Here is an 18,603-nt window from a genome sequence, read left to right as displayed (position 1 = left end):
AGATACCAGAGGGTGGACAACAAAATAAAGCACTAATTTAAGAAGTGGAAGGTACACGTTTTGTTTTTTGAGCTAAATGTGTACATTATGATTTGCCTCTGAACTATATGTGAATCTCTCTGCAATATACTGGCACTAACCATTACAAACTAGGACTTTAACCAGGCTGTCCGTATGCTATTTGCTCTCCTTCTCTCTTAAACTGCTAGCACAAAGCCTACGTGAATACAAACATTGATTTAGCAAACAATTTAAGATTGTAAACATTGTACAACATTATGTAAACCTTGTCTAATTTCATATAGAACAAATTGCACTTAAAATTTACATTTCTTTAAAGTTATTGCAAATAAATGTATATTTTCACTTTTTTTCTGTGAAAATCACTGAATTAGTTATTGATTTCTTCATCTTTAATATTTTATGTATTTCTATCAAATCAAAACTGGAATTCCTACTCAAAACAAAGGTTGTAAAAGTTTACCAGACATTTATAGAATAAATCATACCTAGTTTGATGTTTCTGTGACAAACGGTGAATTAGTTATTGATTTTTACATTTGTAAATAGCTTTTGGCGAATATCTGTTGAATGTCCGAATATAAAACCAACTTTACCTCCGTGGCTGGCAAGTGAGCTGCGTCACATACGCCTAAAATAACATTGCGGGATTGTTGGGTTTGGGACCAGTTCTTGCGGTAGCGGGTGGGATGTCGGTCAGCCCAGACCTCTACTCTGCACCATGACAATGAAGTCTATAACGTTACAGCTGTTTATTACTGTTTTAGTGTGTGAAAAGTAGGGAATTAGTTAGGGAAACCCATAGATCAATAACATTACATTGATATAGTGAAAAAACGTCAGGTTATCAATCTTCAATTGTTTGGCTAGCCAGCCTTCCAGAAGCTTTGCCACCTGACGGTCTGTCTGCATGCTGTCCTATATCCAACCGGCTGAACAGTCCAGCCAGCCAACCAGACTGATCGGAGGAGTCAGTTTATAGGGAGTCAGATACAGTTTATATTGCATAATACAGGGAAAGTGTTTACAAAGAGACCTCGGATTCAATATGTCATCCCTGTTAAAATAAAGCTTAAATAAACACAAATAAATGAAAGAGATTTGGTGTGTTTTCTCACAACCTAATCATGGGGTTGTTCAATAACAGACATGTTTGTGTTTCACATCTACCACTTAATGGTTTAATTGCAGAAAAGAAAAACTATAATATTTTGTTGGAAAACGGTATAATGTAACGCTGAAATACAATAAACTACAACTATATACATTCAACCTGTTGAAAATATATTCATATCAACATTTTCTTTTCATTTTTTTTTTTTTACGACAACTGACAGAATAAATCCAAGGTGTTTTACAGCCGTTTTCATGATAGATGAAAGATCATCGTGCAGATGGCCTTACATAACTAATACATTACGCTTTCCACAGTATCTTCAGAAAATCATTTCTATCAAATGGATTCATAAAGCCCTTCTTTTCTTTTTAACATCAGCAGATGTAGCATACGGTGTGTATACAGAAACCCAGCCTAAAACCACAAGCAAGTACAGATGTAGAGGTATATCTGAATCTCACCTTTGCAGTAAGGACGTTGGGAAAGTTCAGTAAACACATGCTCTGACAGACAGAAGGACAGGAGGATCGTTGTCATCCATAAAGTACCCTCCATCTTGTTCTCTCGATCCCCTGAAGTGACAGCAGGGCAGAGGAGAGTAGAGGAGCTGGGAACGCAACAATGTTTCTGATTCACCTTGACAAGGCGGTGAAACACCACAACCACACTGACTGTGGTAAATAACAACGTGTGTTCACAGACTACTGACGTTGTGTCTCAAATGCCATCCTGTTGCCTACCCACTGGTTGAACCAACGATGTTTCTACGTCGTTGAACCAACGTGGAATAGACGTTGAATTCAAGTCTGTGTCCAGTGGGTATATAGTACACTTATTTTGACCAGAACTCATAGAAGTAGTGCACTATATAGGGAATAGGGCTCTGGTCTAAAGTAGAGTATTATATAGGGAATAGGGCTCTGGTCTAAAGTAGTGCACTACTAGGGAATAGGGCTCTGGTCTAAAGTAGTGCACTATATGGGGAATAGGGCTCTGGTCTAAAGTAGTGCACTACTAGGGAATAGGGCTCTGGTCTAAAGTAGTGCACTATATGGGGAATAGGGCTCTGGTCTAAAGTAGTGCACTACTAGGGAATAGGGCTCTGGTCTAAAGTAGTGCACTATATAGGGAATAGGGCTCTGGTCTAAAGTAGTGCACTACTAGGGAATAGGGCTCTGGTCTAAAGTAGTGCACTATATGGGGAATAGGGCTCTGGTCTATAGTAGTGCACTATATAGGGAATAGGGCTCTGGTCTAAAGTAGTGCACTATATAGGGAATAGGGCTCTGGTCTATAGTAGTGCACTATATAGGGAATAGGGCTCTGGTCTATAGTAGTGCACTATATAGGGAATAGGGCTCTGGTCTAAAGTAGTACACTATATAGGGAATAGGGCCCTGGTCTAAAGTAGAGTATTATATAGGGAATAGGGCTCTGGTCTAAAGTAGTGCACTATATAGGGAATAGGGCTCTGGTCTATAGTAGTGCACTATATAGGGAATAGGGCTCTGGTCTATAGTAGTGTACTATATAGGGAATAGGGCTCTGGTCTATAGTAGTGCACTATATAGGGAATAGGGCTCTGGTCTAAAGTAGTGCACTATATAGGGAATAGGGCTCTGGTCTATAGTAGTGCACTATATAGGGAATAGGGCTCTGGTCTAAAGTAGTGCACTATATAGGGAATAGGGCTCTGGTCTAAAGTAGTGCACTATATAGGTAATAGGGCTCTGGTCTATAGTAGTGCACTATATAGGGAATAGGGCTCTGGTCTAAAGTAGTGCACTATATAGGGAATAGGGCTCTGGTCTAAAGTAGTGCACTATAATAGGGAATAGGGCTCTGGTCTAAAGTAGTGCACTATAATAGGGAATAGGGCTCTGGTCTAAAGTAGTGCACTATAATAGGGAATAGGGCTCTTGTCTAAAGTAGTGCACTATAATAGGGAATAGGGCTCTGGTCTAAAGTAGTGCACTATATAGAGAATAGGGCTCTGGTCTAAAGTAGTGCACTATATAGGGAATAGGGCTCTGGTCTAAAGTAGTGCACTATATAGGGAATAGAGTGCCCTTTGACAGGTACACACTCGATATGTCTGTGCATTCACAGACTACAGTATATAGATTGAGTTTACTGTTACAGATTATTATTATATTAATTACAAACCCAAATCCTGACAATCAGGACCATGTACTGCTAAGTATTTCTTTAGAATTTGTACGATTTTTCCTCGGTTACAGATCAGGTAGGAAATCAGTGTTTTTTAAATTCCACTGTGCATTTGCACTTTGTGGGTGTCTGTCTGCATTGTGAGTCACTCCTTCCATATTTGTGAGTCACTCCTGCCATATTTGTGAATCACTCCTTCCTCTCTTCTCCTCCCTCTCTTTACCCTCTTCTCCTCCCTTTATCTTCACCGTGCTCTCTTCTCCCTCTCTTCACCCTCTTCACCTCCCTCTCTTTTCCTCCCTCTCTTCACCTCCCTCTCTTCACCTCCCTCTCTTCTCCCTCTTCTCCTCCCTCTCTTCTTCTCCCTCTCTTCTCCCTCTTCTCCCCCCTCTCTTCTGCTCCCTCTCTTTCACCTCCCTCTCTTCTCCTCCCTCTCTTCTGCTCCTTCTCTTCACCTCCCTCTCTTCACTCCCTCTCTCTCCTCCCTCTCTCCTCCCTCTCTTCTGCTCCCTCTCTTCCCCTCTCTCTTCTACCTCTCTTCACCTCCCTCTCTTCTGCTCCCTCTCTTCCACCTCTCTTCTACCTTTTCATCTCCCTCTCTTCTCCTCCCTCTCTCCTCCCTCTCTTCTGCTCCATCTCTTCACCTCCCTCTCTTCTACCTCTCTTCAACTCCCTCTCTTCTTCTCCCTCTCTTCTCCCTCTCTTCTGCTCACTCTTTTCCCCTCTCTCTTCTACCTCTCTTCACCACCCTATCTTCTCCTCCCTCTCTCCTCCCTCTCTTCCCCTCTCTCTTCTACCTTTTCACCTCCCTCACTTCTCATCCCTCTCTCCTCCCTCTCTTCTGCTCCCTCTCTTCACCTCCCTCTCTTTTACCTCTCTTCACCTCCCTCTCTCCTCCTCCCTCTCTCCTCCCTCTCTTCACCTCCCTCTCTCCCTCCCTCTCTTCACCTCCCTCTCCACCCCTCCCTACCTCCTCCCTCTCTTCTGCTCCCTATCTTCACCTCCCTCTCTTTTACCTCTCTTTACCTCCCTCTCTCTCCTCCCTACCTCCTCCCTCTCTTCTGCTCCCTATCTTCACCTCCCTCTCTTTTACCTCTCTTCACCCCCCTCTCTCTCCTCCCTCTCTCCTCCCTCTCTTCTGCTCCCTCTCTTCCCCTCTCTTCTACCTTTTCACCTCCATCTCTTCCCTCTCTTCTCCTCCCTCTCTTCTGCTCCCTCTCTTCACCTCCCTCTCTTCTACCTCTCTTCACCTCCCTCTCTTCTCCTTCCTCTCTCCTCCCTCTCTTCCCCTCTCTCTTCTACCTTTTCACCTCCATCTCTTCTCCTCCCTCTCTCCTCCCTCTCTTCTGCTCCCTCTCTCCTCCCTCTCTTCTGCTCCTTCTCTTCACCATCTCTTCTCCTCCCTCTCTTCTGCTCCCTCTCTTCACCATCTCTTCTCCTCCTTCTCTCCTCCCTTTTCACCTCCCTGTGGGGTTTAAAACCCCTGCTCTCTGGGTATGACATCTCAAATAGCACCCTATGTGACCTGGTCAAAAGTAGTGCACTACATAGGGAGTAGGGTGCCATAGGGCCCTGGTCTAAAGTAGTGCACTACATAGGGAATAGGGTGAAATTGGCATCATAGCCGGATCTGAGATAGATGGGTTTGGGTTAGCAGAGAGAGGATGTTGCCGCTAACAGACAGAGAGAGAGAGAGAGAGAAGAAGAAGTTGGGGGTTTTCAACCACAATGTGGCGGTGGTTCCACAGAACAGGGTCAGGTGTATTTTCACATGATAACATCTTCCGAAAACATTTCAAACCCTACTACAAAGCAGACAGACACCCACTCTTTAATGAGTATTTTAAATAACCCCACTTACTATGCTACTGTGAAATGTGGTTGTTCCCACCTAGCTATCTTTAGATGAACGCACTAACTGTAGGTCAGAGTGTCTGCTAAATGACTGAAATGTCAAATTAGTGGAATGGTATCAAATACGTAAAACAAGGCCTTTGGAGTTGCACACCGGTCTAAGGCACTGCATCGCAGTGGTAGAGGCGTCACTACAGACCCGGGTTTGATCCCAGGCTGTGTCACAACCGGCCGTGATCGGGAGTCACATAGTGGTGGGGCACAATTGGCCCGGCGTCGTCCGGGTTAGGGCAGGGTTTGGCCGGGGGGGGCTTTACTTGGCTCGTTGCGCTCTAGCGACTCCTTGTGGGAGGCCGGGCTCCTGCAGGCTGACCCCCTGGTCGTTGGTTGAACAGTGTTTCCTCTGACACATTGGTGCAGCTGGCTTCCGGGTTAAGCGGGCGGGTGTCAAGAAGTACGGTTCGGCGGGTCATGTTTTGGAGGACACATGACTTGACCTTCGCCTCTCCCGAGTCCGTTGGGAAGTTGCAGCAAAGAGACAAGATCGAAAAAGGAGAGAAAATACAACAACAACAAAAATAATACAAAAATATAATACATAAAACACATGGCTCCGTTCTAGCCATTATCGTGAGCCGTCCTCCCCTCAGCAGCCTCCTGTGCTAGCTAGATATACTATCCAGTGGTCTGAGATCAGGCCCTGGGCTAAGATTAGTAATCGACCTGTTTCATGTAGGTTAGTCTTCAGGCCTGGAGGAACAATCACTGTGTGCCCACATGTTCCCTCTTGCTCCAGGGTGAAGTTTCTCCTAGTTACAGATCTAGGATCAGCTTGCCCTCCCCCCCAATCCTATCTTTAACTATCAGTGGGGAAAATGTTAACTGACCCAAGATCAGCGTCTAAGGGGCAATTTTAACAGTCTCACGTCCCCCTCTGTATAGATCCTCACCAGTCTCACATTACAGGCCTTTGAAGAGGAACCACCGAGAGACTATATTTCTTTAGTGGTAATATTATCAACCATATTATGAGTATTTCCCCATTCCCAGACATAGATACTCCTGAGTGAGATCTGTCTGTACAAAAAAAGGCATATGCAGGTAAGACACCCTTGTATGAAAACATATATGTATTTAAATGACTGTTATTTGTATGACTGACTATCTCAAGCAAATAGCGTTGCTCGGTTGGTTGATTGGTCGAGACTGATTGCAGCACTGAAGGGATTGCAGGCTGGGTCTCCTCTGGACAGGAAACAGGAATTCGGGAACGCGCCTCCCATCTGCGGCGCGCTCCCGGCTGATTTTCACAGAATGGAGCTGGAAGGAATCAGTGTCAGAGTTGTTACGAAGCTAAGAAGTCGGCAACGCCGGTGAAAACCGTTCAATTCTGAAGACCGAACAACTGAAATCACAGTATTGCATGTGCCGATCAATTGTAGCCGTTTTCCCGTTGCATACAGAGGAAAACATTCTGGATTTGTGATAGTAAGTAGCCGCTTACACGCTTACCTTGATTTTCGAGCTATATTTTGCATTTGTAAAACATTCTTATAATGATGTTACGTTGTAATCAGGAGACTCATCTGTTAAATCGATGTAATGTTGAATTTTAAGTTATTATAACGGATTACTCATTAGCCTATTCGCTGATATGGAGCCACATCAGGCTACCATGATTAGCCTACATTTACACAGAGACATTTAGAAAGACAGAAATGGCCAAGGCAGATTTATCCTGTGTTTTTTAAATGCAAGACGTTTATCGCTAGGCCGAAAATGCATTAGGTTACAACGTTCATGCATTTCAACGAAGGCAGCAGATTAGAATTACATCTGGAGCGGGCTTGGACGTTTTCAGGCTACATGGGTGTGTTGTGGTTTGTACGAGGCTAATGTTTTGGTGCACTGTTCATGGAATAATGCAGTGTCTGCCAGCCGAAGGACAAGCACAGAGACAAGTCGTGGATGGTTCCCGGCCTGTGAACACTATTACCGGGGAGAATAATGTGGCATACCATTCAGTAAGGGAACCCTAATTGGGTCAATATGTACCATTGATGTCAATTCAGAATTAGGCCTACACATGATAAAGGCGTGGCGAATGGTTGATATGGGCGTGTTCCCGTGCCAGTCCTTCATCTGTGATTTCTGACACCCTGTCATTTCGTCTCCTCGCTGCACTGTTGGTTCATGTTTGATGCCACAGCGAAGCAGCCTATTATTGGGCTGTGCGATGGGGCCTAGAAATATCATCTCGATTTTCTTTTCTCTTCAAAGTCATGTGCGATTCACGATATATATATATAAATGTTTTCTCTAAATAATCTTTGTACAATTTAAAGGTCAAATAACTGCACTGAGTAGACTGATACCCTGTTTAATGTGTGCACACGCCATAAGTAAGGATGTAGAGTGCATATAACTGCCCCCAATGCAATTATCTATTTGAATACATCCACAATGTGAATTCAATTATTTGTTCTGTTTATTGTCAAACTAATTCATTTTGTATTTTTAAATTGTAACATTCCAACCTTGGTTAGCAGGAGCTAGTCCAAATATGCCATGGTATCACGATTTGTATCCGTTCTGCCATCACGTTCAGTTAAGGACTTTTATTTTGAAGGGTGAACCCGGAAATACAACACACGGAGGACAACAGCCGCCGGTTACCATAGCAACGGAGTAAACACATTTTCCACCTGCGAAAAGTGAATCGCAATAAACACCATATAAGCATTAAAACGTATTTACAGTCAACAGAAGTTATGAACAGAAAAATATATATGAGAAAACAATGATTTATTGTGGCTAGCTAGCTCATCTGTTACATGTATTTACAACCGGCGATGTAAAATAATAATTTGTTCTTAACTGATTTACCTAGTTAAATAAATACAAATCACCACGCAATTCTACCTAATAGAGCATGGTGGAATGTTAATACGCCTCAATGAAAACGTGTGTTGGGACACCGCCGACCCCGACACACCGCCGACCCCGACACACCGCCGACCCCGACACACCGCCGACCCCGACACACCGCCGACCCCGACACACCGCCGACCCCGACACACCGCCGACCCCGACACACCGCCGACCCCGACACACCGCCGACCCCGACACACCGCCGACCCCGACACACCGCCGACCCCGACACACCGCCGACCCCGACACACCGCCGACCCCGACACACCGCCGACCCCGACACAGCTCTGCTCCGTAGTACCTACAGTAGTAGAATGAGGAAAATCTCTGATAACCTGCGATATATGAACACATGCTAGTTGTAATGGATCGGGTGCTAGAGCAGCCTAATGCCTAATGCAACAAATGAAGGGGTTAATTTCCTCAACATTCTCCGTGTAGATTTAGCTGCTTCCTACAACCTTTTCCGAGTCAAAATGCAAGCAGAGATCAACCACTCAGTTTTTTAAAACATGACTTAAAAAAACCCATAAAACTATGCAACACTAACCAATTAAAAGAGTTCTGTAGCAATGAGGTTTATGCAGTAGGCTGTAGGCCCAATGGGGGCTCCCGAGTGGCACAGTGGTCTAAGAGACTGCATCTCAGTAGAGGAGGCGTCACTGGTTCGAATCCAGGCCGTGATTGGGTGTCCCGTAGGGAGAAGTTTTTTTTAAAATTTTAATTACATTTATTTTATATTTGTTGACCTTTATTTTACTAGTCAGGTAAGAATAAATTCTTATTTGTTGAGTCTCTATCTAGTTAAGTTTTGAAATCTCACAGTATCAACTTTGCTGTGTGTTCAAGGCTTCTTTTTACAGAACTGTGCAGACACAGTTATCTGATTGGCCAGCGGTAGGCCTGTAGGTGCACTTGATTTGCTCTCTGGGCCAGTAGGTGCACTTGATTTGCTCTCTGGGCCTGCCGGGTGGGCGGTGTTCTACCTTGAGACATGAAATGGTTTAAAATGGGAACACTTTGCCTTCCTGGCGCCAGGGCTGCTGATGGACAAGTCGATGGACCGTTTGGTGACCACTACCCCGAGTTAATCCCTGCTTCCACCTTTTACATTAGACCAGAGAGTAGGCCCATTCCACGACCATCTACTGGCTCTACTGGCTCAGCTGTGCTGTATTTTACTTCCTGTTGGATGCAGTGATGAACCTCTGCAGTGTCTCTCTGCCAGCCAGTGTCGCTGCCAGCCAGTGTCGCTGCCAGCCAGTGTCGCTGCCAGCCAGTGTCGCTGCCAGCCAGTGTCGCTGCCAGCCAGTGTCGCTGCCAGCCAGTGTCGCTGCCAGCCAGTGTCGCTGCCAGCCAGTGTCGCTGCCAGCCAGTGTCGCTGCCAGCCAGTGTCTCTGCCAGCCAGTGTCTCTGCCAGCCAGTGTCTCTGCCAGCCAGTGTCTCTGCCAGCCAGTGTCTCTGCCAGCCAGTGTCTCTGCCAGCCAGTGTCTCTGCCAGCCAGTACCAGCCAGTGTCTCTGCCAGCCAGTGTCTCTGCCAGCCAGTGTCTCTGCCAGCCAGTGTCTCTGCCAGCCAGTGTCTCTGCCAGCCAGTACCAGCCAGTGTCTCTGCCAGCCAGTGTCTCTGCCAGCCAGTGTCTCTGCCAGCCAGTACCAGCCAGTGTCTCTGCCAGCCAGTGTCTCTGCCAGCCAGTGTCTCTGCCAGCCAGTGTCTCTGCCAGCCAGTACCAGCCAGCTTTATGTCTATCAGAGGTCTATAAATCTATTTATTAGGACCATAAAGCTCTTTATCAGAGAGGCCTATAAATATATTTATTATGTAGCACCATAAAATACAGAGGTCTAAGGCGCAGCATCTCAGTGCAAGAGGCATCACTACAGTTCCTGGTTCGAATCTAGGCTGTATCACATCCGGACGTGATTGGGAGTCCCATAGGGCGGCGCACAATTTGACCGAGCGTTGTCTGGGTGTGGCCGGGGTAGGCCTTCATTGTAAATTAGAATTTGTTCTTTACTGACTTGCCTAGTTAAAAAGTTATGGCCCACCCATTTAGGAGCTAGGCCCACCCAATCAGAAAGGTTTTTATTACAGACAGAAATACTCCTCAGTTTCATCAGCTGTCCAGGTGGCTGGTCTCAGATGATCCTGTAGGTGAAGAAGCCGGATGTGGAGGTCCTGGGCTGGCCTGGTTACAAGTGGTCTGCGGTTCTGAGGCCGGTTGGACGTACTGCCAAATATTCAAAAATTACGTTGAAGGTGGTTTATGGTAGAGAAATGAACATTCTATTCTCTGGCAACAGCTCTGGTGGACATTCCTGCAGTCGGCATGCCAACTGCTGCTCCCTCAACTTGAGACATCTGTGGCCTTTTATTGTCCCCAGCACAAGGTGCACCTGTGTAATGATCATGCTGTTTAATCAGCTTCTTGATATGCCACACCTGTCAGGGTGGATGAATTATCTTGGCAAAGTAGAAATGCTCACTAACAGGGTTGTAAACAAATTTGAGAGAAATAAGCTTTTTGTGTGTATTGGAAAATGTGTTATTTTACTTCATTTCATGAAACATGGGACCAACACCTTTACATGTTGCGTTTTATATTTTTGTTCAGTATGTTAGGTAGGCCCTTAAAGTACTGTATCAGAGGTTTATAAATCTATTAGGTAGGTCCTTAAAGTTCTGTATCGTAGAGGTTTATAAATCTATTAGGTAGGCCCTTAAAGTTCTGTCTCAGAGGTTTATAAATCTATTAGGTAGGTCCTTAAAGTTCTGTATCAGAGAGGTTTATAAATCTATTAGGTAGGCCCAGTGGTGTAAAAATACTTCAAAGTACAACTTAAGTAGTTTTTGGGGTATTTGTACTTTACTATTTATGATTGACAACCTTTGCTTCACTACATTCCCAAAGAAAATAATGTATTTTTTACTCCATGCATTTTTCATGACACCTAAAAGTACTCGTTACATTTTGAATGGTTAGCAGGACAGGAAAATGGTCTAATTCACACACTTATCAAGAGAACATCCCTGGTCATCCCTACTGCCTTTGATCTGGTGGACTCACTAAACACACAGGCTTCGTTTGTTAATTATGTCTGAGTGTTAGTGTGTCCCTGGCTATCCATACATTAAGAAAATGGTGCTGTCTGGTTTGCTTAATATAAGGAATTTTAAATTATTCATACTTTTTACTTTCAATAGTTAATTATATTTTTTAAATGCACTTTTGATACTTATATTTAAAATCAAATACTTCTAGACTTTTACTCAAGTAGTATTTTACTGGGTGACTTTCAACTTATTTTACTTATAGTAAATAGTCATTTTCTATTAAAAAGGTATCTTTTACACAAGTATGACGATTGGGTAATTTTTCCACAACTGGGTAAGTTCATAAAGCTCTATCAGAGGTTTATAAATCTATTTATTAGGTAGGACCATAAAGCTCTGAGCAGCTTGGCACAGAGACTTTTGAGGAAGAGGGGACACATCTTACAGCTGCTTGTCATCAGTGAGGAATCTGAAGTTCTGTGGCGACCTTCCATCGACATCTGAAACACCAGGGCCCGGTTTCTGAAGTTCTATGGCGACCTTCCATCGACATCTGAAACACCAGGGCCCGGTTTCTGAAGTTCTGTGGCGACCTTCCATCGACATCTGAAACACCAGGGCCCGGTTTCTGAAGTTCTGTGGCGACCTTCCATCGACATCTGAAACACCAGGGCCCGGTTTCTGAAGTTCTGTGGCGACCTTCCATCGACATCTGAAACACCAGGGCCCGGTTTCTGAAGTTCTGTGGCGACCTTCCATCGACATCTGAAACACCAGGGCCCGGTTTCTGAAGTTCTGTGGCGACCTTCCATCGACATCTGAAACACCAGGGCCCGGTTTCTGAAGTTCTGTGGCGACCTTCCATTGACATCTGAAACACCAGGGCCCGGTTTCTGAAGTTCTGTGGCGACCTTCCATCGACATCTGAAACACCAGGGCCCGGTTTCTGAAGTTCTGTGGCGACCTTCCATCGACATCTGAAACACCAGGGCCCGGTTTCTGAAGTTCTGTGGCGACCTTCCATCGACATCTGAAACACCAGGGCCCGGTTTCTGAAGTTCTGTGGCGACCTTCCATCGACATCTGAAACACCAGGGCCCGGTTTCTGAAGTTCTGTGGCGACCTTCCATCGACATCTGAAACACCAGGGCCCGGTTTCTGAAGTTCTGTGGCGACCTTCCATCGACATCTGAAACACCAGGGCCCGGTTTCTGAAGTTCTGTGGCGACCTTCCATCGACATCTGAAACACCAGGGCCCGGTTTCTGAAGTTCTGTGGCGACCTTCCATTGACATCTGAAACACCAGGGCCCGGTTTCTGAAGTTCTGTGGCGACCTTCCATCGACATCTGAAACACCAGGGCCCGGTTTCTGAAGTTCTGTGGCGACCTTCCATCGACATCTGAAACACCAGGGCCCGGTTTCTGAAGTTCTGTGGCGACCTTCCATCGACATCTGAAACACCAGGGCCCGGTTTCTGAAGTTCTGTGGCGACCTTCCATCGACATCTGAAACACCAGGGCCCGGTTTCTGAAGTTCTGTGGCGACCTTCCATCGACATCTGAAACACCAGGGCCCGGTTTCTGAAGTTCTGTGGTGACCTTCCATCGACATCTGAAACACCAGGGCCCGGTTTCCCAGAAGTTCTGTGGCGACATTCCATCGACATCTGAAACACCATGGCCCGGTTTCCCTGAAGTTCTGTGGCGACCTTCCATCGACATCTGGAACACCATGGCCCGGTTTCCCTGAAGTTCTGTGGCGACCTTCCATCGACATCTGGAACACCAGGGCCCGGTTTCTGAAGTTCTGTGGCGACCTTCCATCGACATCTGAAACACCAGGGCCCGGTTTCTGAAGTTCTGTGGCGACCTTCCATCGACATCTGAAACACCAGGGCCCGGTTTCTGAAGTTCTGTGGCGACCTTCCATCGACATCTGAAACACCAGGGCCCGGTTTCTGAAGTTCTGTGGCGACCTTCCATCGACATCTGAAACACCAGGGTCCGGTTTCTGAAGTTCTGTGGCGACCTTCCATCGACATCTGAAACACCAGGGCCCGGTTTCTGAAGTTCTGTGGCGACCTTCCATCGACATCTGAAACACCAGGGCCCGGTTTCTGAAGTTCTGTGGCGACCTTCCATTGACATCTGAAACACCAGGGCCCGGTTTCTGAAGTTCTGTGGCGACCTTCCATCGACATCTGAAACACCAGGGCCCGGTTTCTGAAGTTCTGTGGCGACCTTCCATCGACATCTGAAACACCAGGGCCCGGTTTCTGAAGTTCTGTGGCGACCTTCCATCGACATCTGAAACACCAGGGCCCGGTTTCTGAAGTTCTGTGGCGACCTTCCATCGACATCTGAAACACCAGGGCCCGGTTTCTGAAGTTCTGTGGCGACCTTCCATCGACATCTGAAACACCAGGGCCCGGTTTCTGAAGTTCTGTGGCGACCTTCCATCGACATCTGAAACACCAGGGCCCGGTTTCCCAGAAGTTCTGTGGCGACATTCCATCGACATCTGAAACACCAGGGCCCGGTTTCCCAGAAGCGTCTCAAACATTTCTTCTAACGATGAATTTAGCCTTCAGAATATTTTGTGGAAAACGGGCCCTGGACTCTGCAGTTGTACTGTGGTTGGGCTCAGGTGAGGGAATCCATAGGCACCTATCTATACGTGCTTTTCAATGGCACCCTTTTCAATGGCACCCTATTCAATGGCACCCTATTCAATGGCACCCTATTCAATGGCACCCTATTCAATGGCACCCTTTTCAATGGCACCCTATTCAATGGCACCCTATTCAATGGCACCCTATTCAATGGCACCCTATTCAATGGCACCCTATTCAATGGCACCCTATTCAATGGCACCCTATTCAATGGCACCCTATTCAATGGCACCCTATTCAATGGCACCCTATTCAATGGCACCCTATTCAATGGCACCCTATTCAATGGCACCCTATTCAATGGCACCCTATTCAATGGCACCCTATTCAATGGCACCCTATTCAATGGCACCCTATTCCCTTCTTATCGTGCACTACTTTGGACCAGGACCAATTTAGAGAATAGGGTGTCATTTGGAACATGCAGTAGTGTAGATCTGAGTGTGTTTTGTATATAATTTAAACCACATATCTCTCAGCCCTGAAACGTCCCTTCAGAGGTGCTGGCTGGGATTGCTGCTAGGACAGGCCTGTGGATGGATGGAAAATAATTGTTTTCCCTTCAGGAAATTCCTCCTTTTCTCCTGAGCTGTACAGAGTAGGGAGCCAAGGCCTGAGATGATACCTTTGTGATGATTGTCCGCTCAGTAATATCTTATGGGCAGATTTTGCGGGTAGAACAGAATCTGTCAGGACTGAATGGGATGTGTGTAGGACTGAATGGGGTGAGTGTAGTACTGAATGGGGTGAGTGTAGTACTGAATGGGGTGAGTGTAGTACTGAATGGGGTGAGTGTCGGACTGAATGGGGTGAGTGTCGGACTGAATGGGGTGAGTGTCGGACTGAATGGGGTGAGTGTCGGACTGAATGGGGTGAGTGTCGGACTGAATGGGGTGTGTGTCGGACTGAATGGGGTGTGTGTCGGACTGAATGGGATGAGTGTCGGACTGAATGGGATGTGTGTCGGACTGAATGGGATGTGTGTCGGACTGAATGGGATGTGTGTCGGACTGAATGGGATGTGTGTCGGACTGAATGGGGTGTGTGTCGGACTGAATGGGGTGTGTGTAGGACTGAATGGGGTGTGTGTAGGACTGAATGGGGTGAGTGTAGGACTGAATGGGGTGAGTGTAGGACTGAATGGGGTGAGTGTAGGACTGAATGGGGTGAGTGTAGGACTGAATGGGGTGAGTGTAGGACTGAATGGGGTGAGTGTAGGACTGAATGGGGTGAGTGTAGGACTGAATGGGGTGAGTGTAGGACTGAATGGGGTGAGTGTAGGACTGAATGGGGTGAGTGTATAACAGAATCTGTCAGGACTGAATGGGGTGAGTGTAGGACTGAATGGGATGAGTGTAGGACTGAATGGGATGAGTGTAGGACTGAATGGGGTGAGTGTAGAACAGAATCTGTCAGGACTGAATGGGATGAGTGTAGGACTGAATGGGGTGAGTGTAGGACTGAATGGGGTGAGTGTAGGACTGAATGGGGTGAGTGTAGGACTGAATCGGTTAGGACTGAATGGGGTGAGTGTAGGACTGAATGGGATGAGTGTAGGACTGAATCGGTTAGGACTGAATTGGGTGAGTGTAGGACTGAATGGGGTGAGTGTAGGACTGAATGGGATGAGTGTAGGACTGAATGGGATGAGTGTAGGACTGAATGGGATGTGTGTAGGACTGAATGGGGTGAGTGTAGGACTGAATGGGGTGAGTGTAGGACTGAATGGGGTGAGGTGTAGAACAGAATCTGTCAGGACTGAATGGGATGAGTGTAGGACTGAATGGGGTGAGTGTAGGACTGAATCGGTTAGGACTGAATTGGGTGAGTGTAGGACTGAATGGGACGAGTGTAGGACTGAATGGGGTGAGTGTAGGTCTGAATGGGATGCCTGTAGGACTGAATCGGTTAGGACTGAATGGGATGCATGAAATAACGAGCTGCATTAGTTCCGGTCTTTGGGTTTTCTTCACTGGTTATTTGGAAGTATCAGGATTGGGCAAAGGCCGTACTTCAACTGCTCCGGGTGCCTGGATTCTGAAGTAGACGGAGCTTTGGTTGAGTTTCCTTCTGCAAGGGTGGAGACTTCACAAACTGAACTCTCAATTTCTAGCACGTAGAGACCCAGAAGTTATTCACACCACTAACCAAATTACGCAAGATTTGACTTCTGCGCTAAACAGAGAGTTTCCACTCGGTGATGTTTCTGAGAGACAGAAATGTCGGCGACATGATGAACTCCTTCCTAATCTCAACACGTTCAATTGGCTGCAGAACATAATCACACAGTGATGAGCATTGTGGGATATACTTCCCAATACAAATCAAATTGTATTTGTCACGTGTCACTCCTGCGTTGTCTTGGCTTTGTGCTTAGGGTCGTTGTCCTGTTGGAAGATGAACCTTCCCCCCCAGTCTGAGGTCCTGAGCTCTCTGGAGACGGTTTTCATCAAGGACCTATCTGTACTTTGTTCCGTCCATCTTTCCCTCAATCCTGACTAGTCTCCCAGTCTGTGCCTTTGAAAAACATCCCCACAGCATAATGCTGCCGCCACCATGCATCACCGTAGGGATGGTGCCAGGTTTCCTCCAGACGTGACGCTTGGCATTCAGGCCAAAGAGTTCAATCTTGGTTTCATCAGACCAGAGAATCTTGTTTGTCATGGTCTGAGTGTCTTTATGTGCCTTTTGGCAAACTCCAAGCGGGCTGTCATGTGCCTTTTACTCAAGAGGGGCTTCCGTCTGGCAACTCTACCATAAAGGCCTGATCGGTGGAGTTCTGCAGAGATGGTTGTTCTTCTGGAAGGTTCTCCCATCTCCACAGAGGAACTCTGGAGCTCTGTCAGAGTGACCATCGGGTTCTTGGTCATCTCCCTGACCAAGGCCCTTCTCCTCCGATAGCTCAGTTTGGCCGGGCGGCCGGCCTCTAGGAAGAGTCTTGGTGGTTCCAAACTTCTTCAATTTAAGAATGATGGACCTTCAATGCTTCAGAAATGTTTTGGTACCCTTCCCCAGATCTGTGCCTCGACACAATCCTGTCTCGGAGCTCTATGGACAATTCCATGGGTTGGTTTTTGCTCAGACATGCACTGTCAACTGTGGGACCTTATATAGACAGGTGTGTGCCTTTCCAAATCATGTCCAATCAATTGAATTTACCACAGCTGGACTCCCAAGTTGTAGAAACATCTTAAGGATGATCAATGGAAACAATTTCGAGTCTCACAGCAAAGGCTCTGATTATGTAAATAAGGTAATTCTGTTTTTATCTATAATACATTTACAAAAAATTTAAGAAACCTGTTTTCGCTTTGACGTTATGGTGTGTTGTGTGTAGATTGCTGATAATAAGGCTGTAACTTAACAAAAATGTGGAAAAAGTCAAGGGGTCTGAATACTTTCCGAAGGCACTACAGGTCCTGGATGGCAGGAAGCTTGGCCCCAGTGACGTACTGGGCTGTATGCACTACCCTCTGTATCACCTTGCTGTCGAATGCCTATCAGTTGCCCTACCAGGCGGTGATGCAACCGGTCAGGATGCTCTCGATGGTGCAGCTGTATAACTTTTTGAGGATCTGGGGACCCTTGCCAAATCTTTTTAGTCTCTTGAGGGGGAAAAGGCATTGTCGTGCCCTCTTCACAACTGTCATGGTGTGTTTGGACCAGGATAGCTTGTTGGTGATGTGGACCAGGATAGCTTGTTGGTGATGTGGACCAGGATAGCTTGTTGGTGATGTGGACCAGGATAGCTTGTTGGTGATGTGGACCAGGATAGCTTGTTGGTGATGTGGACCAGGATAGCTTGTTGGTGATGTGGACCAGGATAGCTTGTTGGTGATGTGGACCAGGATAGCTTGTTGGTGATGTGGACCAGGATAGCTTGTTGGTGATGTGGACGCCAAGGAACTTGAAGCTCCCGAACTGCTCCACTGCAACCCCTTCGATGAGAATGGGGGCGTGCTCGGTCCTCCTTTTCCTGTAGTCCACAATCATCTCCTTTGTCTTGATCACGTTGAGGGAGAGGTTGTTGTCCTGGCACCACACGGCCAGGTTTCTGACCTCCTCCCTATAGGCTGTCTCGTCGTTGTCGGTGATCAGGTCGACCACTGTTGTGTCATCGGCAAACTTAATGATGGTGTTGGAGTCGTGTTTGCCATGCAGTCGTGGGTGAACAGGGAGTATAGGAGGGGACTGAGCACGCAACCCTGAGGAGCTCCCATGTTTAGGATCAGCGTGGCAGATGTTGTTGCATACCCTTACCACCTGGGGGCGGCCCGTCAGGAAGTCCAGGATCCATTTGCAGAGGGAGGTGTTTAGTCCCAGGGTCCTTAGCTTAGTGATGAGCTGTGTGACATTATGGTGTTGAACACTGAGCTGTAGTCAATGAACAGCATTCTCACATAGGTGTTCCTTTTGTCCAGGTGGGAAAGGGCAGTGTGATTGAGATTGCGTCATCTCTGGATCTGTTGGGGCGGTATGCGAATTGGAGTGGATCCATGTTTTTCCGGGATGATTGTGTTGATGTGAACCATGACCAGCCTTTCAAAGCACTTCATGGCTACCAACGTGAGTGCGATAGGGCGGTAATCATTTAGGCAGTTTATTTTCACTTTCTTGGGAGTGTCGCTTCTGGGTGAGCATTTTCTTGTTTTCCAGGGGGAGATCTGGTCGTCAGACCACAGTTTTGCAGGAGGAGAAACAACATTCCTTATTTATAGCATGGTGTTCTCTGTGGTGTGGCTGTGGTTGACCCTTGGCTTGGTGGCAGCAGCTGCTGTAGTCATT

General features: G+C 46.7%; 2 protein-coding genes across 2 annotated transcripts in view; one reads left to right on the top strand and one right to left on the bottom strand.

The window, feature by feature from the left end:
* Nucleotides 1-1,795, bottom strand: part of LOC129812714 (T-cell-specific surface glycoprotein CD28-like) — a 34,976-nt gene extending 33,181 nt beyond the window's left edge. Inside the window, exon 1 of the mRNA XM_055864531.1 lies at nucleotides 1,600-1,795. Coding sequence (XP_055720506.1) covers nucleotides 1,600-1,693 — 94 coding nt within the window. The 5' untranslated portion in view covers nucleotides 1,694-1,795. The remainder of the gene's footprint in view (nucleotides 1-1,599) is intronic.
* Nucleotides 1,796-6,417: 4,622 nt separating this feature from the next.
* The window catches only part of LOC129812713 (ras-associated and pleckstrin homology domains-containing protein 1-like), a 262,711-nt gene continuing 250,525 nt past the window's right edge, over nucleotides 6,418-18,603 (top strand). The window contains exon 1 of the mRNA XM_055864530.1: nucleotides 6,418-6,649. The gene's annotated coding sequence lies outside the window, so the exon portion shown is untranslated. The remainder of the gene's footprint in view (nucleotides 6,650-18,603) is intronic.

This window comes from Salvelinus fontinalis, chromosome 16 (genome assembly GCF_029448725.1).
Source record: "Salvelinus fontinalis isolate EN_2023a chromosome 16, ASM2944872v1, whole genome shotgun sequence".
In the NCBI taxonomy this organism is placed as follows: domain Eukaryota; kingdom Metazoa; phylum Chordata; class Actinopteri; order Salmoniformes; family Salmonidae; genus Salvelinus; species Salvelinus fontinalis.
Note: the sequence above shows the minus strand (reverse complement) of the source record. Positions and strands in the feature narration are given on the sequence as shown.